The 9407-nt window shown below is 34.5% G+C and overlaps 1 protein-coding gene across 1 annotated transcript; it reads left to right on the forward strand.

The window, feature by feature from the left end:
- The first annotated feature begins 6440 nt into the window (after positions 1-6440).
- On the forward strand, positions 6441-7729 carry LOC116135372 (UDP-glycosyltransferase 89C1-like). Its single transcript, XM_031421065.1, is given in 2 exon segments — positions 6441-7329; positions 7332-7729. Coding segments are annotated over 2 exon segments (1287 nt in total).
- The last annotated feature ends 1678 nt before the right edge of the window (positions 7730-9407 follow it).

The following is a 9407-nucleotide window of genomic DNA, read 5'->3' on the forward strand; positions in this document are numbered from 1 at the left end:
CCAAGTGGGAGAATGTTGGATTTGTCGATTACTTCAGCATTAATGGGTAACGGAGACGTACTCGGGGTCCCGCTACCTGATCAGCGGGCGGGTGCCCCGCTAACTCCCCCGTGAGTAGGTAGAGGTCGCGGGGGCAACACCCCAGAGCTTATAGGCGGTTTTGGGCTTTTCCATGTATAACCGCTGTAGGATTTCTTTTAAGTTACTAATTCATTATTAGGTTAGGCTTAGGAATAGGAATCCTTGTAAAACTAGGTTTAGTCTCTTAAACCTAGTATATAAACATACTTTTCTCTTATTGTGGGTGTGAGACCAATTCATTCATTATAAACAAGAGAGGTGAGGCATATTGCAATAATATTGACTTAGCTAGACGTAGCCCACTTTAGGTGAACCAGGGTAAATCGCGCGTGTTATTTTCTTTGTTTACTGTTTGATTTGTTTTACTATTATATTTTGTTCCTGTTGTTGTCTCTATTTCGTTCAATAAGGAGAATATTTCATCTTTTTTTATTTCTTGTATTATTCTCATTATGCACATAAGGAGGAACTGTATGAGATGAAAGTCTCATGTATGTTTCTAGAACGAAGAATTCCTTGCATCAATGACGACTATAACTGATCTCAACTCAATCCAAAGGAAATTATGCAGAAGCTTTATGAATCTGTTATGAAGCTTGGCGACTAGAAAAGGGGAATTGGACTTCCAGCTTGATTTGGATTAAGAATGATGCATTTGCTGTGTGAGAAACATGCAAAGTATTCTGATATTTTTCTTTCATGTTTTCACCACATTGTTATTAGTGTCATGCTTGCTTGTTCTTCAACAATCAGTCTAGATTTTCAGGCTAATGGAATTTATGTTCCCAGTAATAAGGTACATTTTCTTCTTGGATAGTAGCATAGTGAAAACTTTATCTTGCGAGGCAGGGCAGAAACAAGCGATCAGAACTTGAGAAAATATGCTAATATCTGAAAGCAAATCAATGAATAACAAATAATAAAAATAGTATAATTCAATCTTAAAATTGTCTTTGGGTGTTGGAACTCAATCATGTACCAAAATGGAGTTCAACACTTTTAGTCTTTGAAAATCATATCAAACATTTTATAAGCTTTGTGACCAATGTTATATCCTAGGAAAACACATTTATAAGCCCTGGGGGCAAACTTATCTTTATGTGGATGTGTGTTGATAGCAAAACATTTATATCCAAAGGTTCTGAGGAAAAAATAATCTAGAGGTTTACGGAAAAGTATTTCATAGGGGATTTTCCATTTGAGAACAGGAGTGGACAACCTGTTAATGATATATGTAGCTGTGAGTATGACTTCCCCCAAAAAAATACTTAGGTAGAGCTGATTGAAACATAAGGGATCGAGCTACTTGAAGCAAATGTTTATGTTTCCTTTCAACTAATCCATTCTACTGGGGTGTATAAGTGCATAATCTTTGATGTAAAATGCCATGTACAAGGAAAAGAGTATGACAATCTTTGCTAAGAAACTCAGTTCCATTATCAGTTTGGATTATTTTAACTGACAAGGAGAACTAATTTTTAATCATTCTAAAAATTGTGGTCAATATATGAACTATAAATGTAGCTACTTTATAGGGTCCACAAATGTTGATATGAATCAATTCAAAAGTTGTGTGAGAATGAGTTGTGCTAGGATAAAAAGGTAATCGATGTTGTTTCGACAAAGGACAAACATCACAAATAAAAGTAGCAAAATCAGAATGCTTGATAACATAAGTTTTATTAAGAATATCATGTGATGGATGGCCTAATCTTTGATGCCATAAAGTCGATGTTGGAACATTATTAGTGACAAAACAAAAAGTGTTACAAGTATGTGTTGTAGCAGAAAAGAGGATTTATCTAGAATGTATAATCTTCCCACTAACTTGCCAACTACCTATACTGCTTCAGTTTGCAGGTCCTATGAGAGACAGTGAGTAGGATAAAAAAACAAACTTGATGAGTGCGGAATCTGAAAGTTTATTTACTGAAAGTAAGTTGAACTTAAAATTTGGAATACGCAAAGCCTCATTAAGTGTTAAAGCTAGCTACAAAACGACTTTTCCTATGTGTTGGATAAAATTAATTGATCCATCTGGTAAGTATATAGGTGTGGGTTTATGAATTGAATTATAGGTTTTAAACAAGGCAAGATCATTACACATATTACTCGAGGCTCCTATATCTATAATCCAAGATCTTGAATCTAACAATTCAATCAAACTTAATGTTTGTGTTAGATCAATACCTGCAAAGTCAGAAAAATGAGCAAAATCGATTGTAGAGCCATCAACTGACGCTTTCCCTTTCATAAGCTTGGCCAACTCTTGCTGGATTAATTCTAATATTGTTGTATCCCACTTAATTCCAGTATTACCTAGTTCTTTCTCAACTTCCAGAGGTGTCTCAGTCATATTTGCATAAGTCTTGTGTTGAATCTTTCCCTTTTGTTCCTTAAATCTTTGTACCAATCTAGATAACCATGAAGCTTGAAACAAGTCTCCTTCGTATGTCCATCATTATTGCAGAAATCACAATGCCTATCTAACTTTTTAACCATATCCTTCCTTTTGTATCCTATCTTGGCAATAGCTTCTTTCTTAACACCTTATGCTTTTACAAACATAGCACTATTCTCAAGATTATCTGCTAATGCTACATGTACCTCTCTTTGCTTTTCAACTCACAAGATCATTGAATATGCCTTGTTAATGGTGAGTAAGGGATCCATAACCAAAATCTGATTTTGAACATGATCTTAACTGTCATTCAATCCCATAAGGAATTGCATCAAATGATTAAAAGAAGTCATCTCTGCCACTGATTTACTTGCTCCACAACTACACTGTGGTATAGGCATTAAACATGTCAATTCATCCCATAACTTCCTGAGCTTTGTGTAATATTGTACTACCGACATATTTCCTTGATTAATTGAACTGATATCCCTTTGTATTTGATATAACAAAGGTCCATTACATATTCACCAAACCTTTCTTCCAATTCCTTCCACAAATCTTTAGATGAGGTTGTATATAGGAAAGCTTTAACTATCTCTCGTGAAATCGAGTTCAAAATCCAAGAAGTAACCATGCAATCTACCCTCCTCCATTGCTCAATTCTGGAGAACTTTCATCAGGTATTTTACATTTTCATTAATAAACCCTAACTTCACTTTGGCTCCTAGTGTAATTTTCATCGAACGACTCCAAGATAAGTAGTTCTTATCCATTAGTAGAGATGAAACAAGAATCATTCCTGGATGATCAGAATTTTGCAGATACAGAGGATCTCCGCTTCATATGTTGTCTCCACTTCCTACTGAATCAAATTCCATCGCTCTTTCACTTCAAAAATTCGAGCTCCTTATATTAGGTTCCATGACGACCAGAAGCAAGAGTATATCACAAAAATAGAAAAGCAATGGATTTGTAAAGGATCTATTGCTCTGATACCATGAACAAAGTAACGCAAGGTTTTACAGAGTAAAAACAATTTTGTTAAAGTAGTATTCTTATTATTCTAAGTAAAGTAAATGCAGTATTTATACAAAGAACTATAGGTAAATAGCTACTTGGACTCTTGACAGCTAATCAAAACTAATCTAGCCAATTAACTACTTTACAGCTCAGCAACTATCTAACGTAACCAATTGAGTAATACAATAAAATAATTTATTTTATTTTGTACATCGATTGTTGTTGATTTTGTGTTAAATTTCTCAACGAGTTCCCTTTCAATATAAAAAATCAATAAATTCACTAGAAAGCCTTCCATTTTGTTGCAAAATCTTGTTAGCATAATTCATATAGCAGTAAAATGACCATTCAATAGTTGTAGAAAGAATCAGGACTATTGCTAGTATTTTAGAAGTCGAATTACACAAGCTCATGGTGTTGAACTTGTATTCTTAAATTTATCTTCTTATCATCTCATCGTTTATGAAGCCTTTCGGATAAATTCTGTTTACAAATATATGTTGGAAACAGTTTCGTGTTGTATCACATCTTTATCGTTTCAAATCTTTTTAAAGCAAATTCAACCCATAACTTATTATTGAATTAAAATACGAAAATCCAAACCCCATATATAAGTATTAATATTGAAAAACTAATTATTAACTATTCATTTGAAGTGATGCTTCAACTAATCTTATTGAGAAAATATATATTCAGTGGTCAAAGAATGCCACAGGTGTTTGTAGATAACAATTTTTAGTGTTTGTGGATATGAATTTTCCTTGTAAATTTAGAGCTTCAATTCCTTCATTATTCTACCTACAATCACTCACATTAAGAGAGAAAGATATTAAAGTCCGGAAGCAAAAATGCTCATGCTCTAATGATCCCACATTAACAACCTTTGGTCAAATTCTTCCTCATGTTGACTTACTCACCAGCTAGCTACCCATTAGAGGCCTTCAAATAACAATCTTTTACATTGAATCATCGAATACATATATATGAATTGTAAAATATAGATAAAACATTTAAAAATAATCATTATGATATTAATATTGTTACCGAATCTTGCCAAAAAAAATTCGGCCACCGCAAAATACATTAATTATTAATAAGAGAATTTAGTTTTAAAATATTTAAAATAAAATAAATTAAATGTCTCCTTTTAGCATTATTTAAATTTAAGTTTATTATCATATAGGGATATTTTAGTTAACTATATTTATGTATGTATAAAGAGTGTTCAGATTTTAAAATTAAGTTAAGAAAATGTACTTTTTCTATTTGGTCAAAAGTTTTAAAAATAAGTGACTCTAATTCTCGTCAGATATAAGATTTAAGTGGGAAAAACAAACACACCCAAGTGCTATGTCTATAATGAAAAAACAAATATCTCTTACTGTGTCACTTGAAATGATGCTCAACTAACAATTCCATGACAAAGGCTGTTCGGTACACTTTTTTGAATAGGATTTCTAAAATCTTATTCATAATACATTTTAGGATATGATTATGCAAATGTGATTATTATATTATTAGAAAATATTTTTTGAAAATATTTAGATTATTTTTTCACCCCCTATATATGTTAATTTAGTTAAATTACCTCTATAATAAAAGTTTATAAATTAACAAAAACACTCCCACCCACCCAATTGACTGTGCGGCAGTCGGCCACCACTGTCGGATAGTGGCTGTCCGTTGTCGGCACACGATCGACTAGATCTAGCCGGTCGTGCATCGATCTTGCCTTTTCCAACTAGATCCACCGTGTACATAGCTGGAAAAAGCTAGATCTACGATCAAATATTTGGCCATCAATGACGACCCTAAGATCTGGCCATCAATAACGACCCCAAGATCTGGTCGTCGTCAACGACCAGATCTTTAGCCATAGATTTGACCATTTCATGTCAGATTCTGGTGAATTTGGTCGGAAAAGGAAAGTTCGACGCATAACCAGTCAAATCTAGTCAATCATGCGTTGTTCTAGCGATGGTGGTCAGCGTTGGCTATTGGTGAGTGATAGTGGATTGGGTGGGTGTAAGTGTTTTTGTTAATTTATAACCTTTTATTGTGAAAGGTAAATGTTAAATGTTTTGAGTTGAACAAAATATGATTAGATTTTGAATTGAATAGTCAATATTAAAATAAACACATTTTTCATTGGATTGGATTAGACAATATAATAGAATAGAGTATGAAAAGTGTACCGAACCAACCTCAAATTTCTCAAAACTCATCTAGGGTTTGTGTGTTCCAGTAAAATTAACATAGTATTTGAACTAAAAATTGGATCTTTTGCTCGGAAAATGACCTGGTAGATGAATAAAATTAACTTAAAAAAGCTAATGTGTGATAAATAACACTCTAAACATTAAAACCCACCATTTTTTTCCACAAAATGAACGCATTGGAGTGGTAAATGGACGGTGAAACACATTCAACTGTGAGCTTCAGAGACTAAAAGAGATAGTAAAAAAGAGTAATATGAAAATGCATCTAATTCAACAAAATTTTAGAGAGAGAGAGAGAGAGATAAAGAAGGTGTACCTGAGGAAGAAAGGGCCCGATGAGAAGGGTTTGAGAATTGAGAAGAGAAGAACCTCTTGGTGAAGTTGCGAAAAAGTAGTTTTGCCATTATTGATCAATAAAACCTAAAGATTAGTAAAGGTGTGTGCAAGTTGGTTTAGATATCTTGTTTAAAAATAATAATAATAATAATAATAAATGATGCTCAACTAATAGGCTTAATGTAATCTGATAATAATGGTAGCATCTAACAATAATTTATTCTCTAGCCACCAGTCAAATTTATTGAATTATTGTTACTTGAATTGATGCCTTCTGATAATATCCACTCATCGAAGCATATGCTGCCCAATTTTTCCTTATGAAGTGTGAGCTTCAAGTCCTCCATTTTATGCACAATCACACACACCACTAAAAGAGAAAAATGTCAAATTCAAGCAGCAAAACTGCTCATATCCTTATGATCCCGTTCCCAGCCTCCGGTCACATTCTTCCTCTTCTTGACTTGACTCACCAGCTAGCCATTAGAGGCCTTCAAACGACCATATTTATCACTCCCAAAAATCTTTATTATCTGAACCCTCTTCTTTCTCTTCATCCCTCCATTCAAACCCTTGTTTTACCCTTCCCTTCTAACCCTTCAATCCCTAATGGCGTTGAGAATATGCAAGATCTCACTGCAGATTATATACCTCAACTAGTTGCTGCTTTGAGAGAGCTCTGTGATCCTATTTCTCATTGGTTTCAAACTCACCCTTCTCCTCCTGTTGCTATCATCTTCGATGTTCTTATGAGTTCGTTTGCTCATCGTTTGGTTCCGAATTCGGACGTCAAACGCATCGGCTTTAGTCCGATTAATGCGAATGCTTTGTATTCTTATGATATAAGAAACGCCAACGATTTTTTTAAGGAAACACATATCAAAAACCAGCAAAGCTGGGGACTGGTTTTTAATTCATTTACTGAGCTAGAGAGCGAGAAATTTGATTTATTAGTTAAACGGTTCATGAAGCATGATCGTGTTTGGGGTGTGGGGCCTTTGGTTCCGATCAAAGCTGGTCCAGAACGAGGAGGGGCAAGCTCAATCCCAACAGACGAGGTGATGACATGGCTTGATTCGTGCCACGTGGATAAATCAGTGGTGTATGTGGGATTTGGAAGTCAGATCACATTGAACAAGCTCCAAATGGAAGCTTTAGGTGAGGCACTGGAGAAGAGTGAAGTCAAATTTATATGGGTTGTGAAAGATCCACGGAAAGGAGGAAAAGAAGGTGATCAGAGCATTGTTCCGGTTGGATTTGAAGATCGTGTGGCTGGGGAGTTGTGATAAGAGGATGGGCTCCACAAGCAATGATACTTAATCATCGAGCGGTTGGATCATACTTGACTCATTTGGGATGGGGCTCTGTTCTTGAGGGTCTATTGGGAGAGGTTTTATTGCTGGCATGGCCAATGCAAGCTGATCATTTCTTTAACGCAAAACAACTTGTGGATGAATTGGGTGTAGCTATTAGAGTTTGTGAGGGATTGAGTACGATTCCTGACTCAACGAATCTTGCTCAAATCTTGAAAGAGTCAGTAAGTGAGAATCGACCTGAAAGAATTTCATTTATGAAGCTACGTGAGAAAGCTTTAAATGCTATCAATGAGGGTGGGAGTTCTTACAAGGCTTTAGATGATTTAGCTAGAGTCATTTCTGGCTTATGCCTTTGAAGAATTGATCACTATAATAATATCATTTTATGTATGATATATATATATATTGCATAAGGGCATACATATTTCTTAATGTGTTTGGATATTGGGATGCAATATATGTGGATGTGTTTTATCTTTTGGATTGAGATCATACTTCTATAGTACCAGTCCTCCTCTAGACCTCCGCTATATTTATGGATAATATTATACTTACAAAGGAATTTTACAAAAATCTAAATACAAAATGATGTAATAAAAAATGAATGAAATAGTAAATTTAATGAGTTTGACTTTTTGTTTCACTTTTTCATTTATTTTTTGTCACCTCACTTTATATGTATATATATATATATCAACACTTTGTAATCAAACATGTGAAAATTTCATTGAACACCCATAAAATATCTCTATTCAACAGTCCCAAACTTTCAATCTTTGCAGTCAACCCCCCAAAATAACTCTCAAACATGACAGTTTCCCCCTTTTCACCCCAGAGCACAATGCCGCGGTAGGAAAATATCTCCGTCGTGGGAGGAATGCTCCAGCCCACAATTTTCATTCTTTTTCCCTTTTCAACTTTTATTACCATATATATATAACAACACTTTGTAATCAACCATGTGAAAATTTCATTGAGCACCCATAAAATATCTCTATCTCAACGGTCCCAGTCAACCCCCAAAAATAACTCTCAAACATGACAGTTTCCCCATTTTCACCCCAGAGCACAATGCCGCGGTAGGAAAATATCTCCGTCGTGGCAGTGTAATGCTCCAGCCCACAATTTTCATTCTTTTTCCCTTTTCAACTTTTCTTACCATTTACAAGCAATATACCAAAGCAATCCCCGTTCAAATGCAATTCAATAAGTCTCATATAAAAATACATTTACACCAATTTCAGATTTACAATCCTATTTCCAACATTCCACGTAACATACAATCAATCAAGAGTTTAATAAATAAGAAAATCCAGAATTTTACTCAACTTAACATTTAATAAATCAAACCAAAAAAATTTCATTCCAATTCATCAACCAATCTAATTCCACTAATCTTACACATTTATTATCTACTTCTCCATTCAATTTCAAAACCCACCAGCCCTTCCCATAAACGACTGAATTTCCACAGCAATAACCAATTTCCATCATTACAAATTCTCATAACTAAAAACTACTCACCAATATTATGTATATGCATAATTAAGCACATGCATGTCAAAATTAACCAATATATATAAATCCATAATTCCATACTCTCATTCCAAACACAATCAAAGATATTTATTAAAATTAAGCACATGCATGGCAAAGATAATCTCCAATTTATTAAAATTCGTAACTCAAGAGTTAAAATAAAATCACAATCAAGTGATTATGCACATACATATGATCATTCCAACCAAAACATGATTTTAATGCAAGTTTAATACTATGGGTAACAGGTTTACCTGAAACCAGCAGGCACTCGAACCGCCAGTTCTGAGTAAGAATCCGAACCGACCCTCATAGGATCGGCTCCTATTTCATTGTGGTTGGAACAGATACTATACGGGTAGGTACCAGTTCCACTCATTGAAGGAACCAGAACCTACCAGGGAACCTGACCTAGAACTGAGGTCCAAGTACCTAGGTAGGAACCAGTTTTAAGAAACAGTATTCCAATTGCTAGGAATTGGAATTGGAACCAAT

Source organism: Pistacia vera, unplaced genomic scaffold, assembly GCF_008641045.1.
Source record: "Pistacia vera cultivar Batoury unplaced genomic scaffold, PisVer_v2 Contig3, whole genome shotgun sequence".
Lineage (NCBI taxonomy): Eukaryota > Viridiplantae > Streptophyta > Magnoliopsida > Sapindales > Anacardiaceae > Pistacia > Pistacia vera.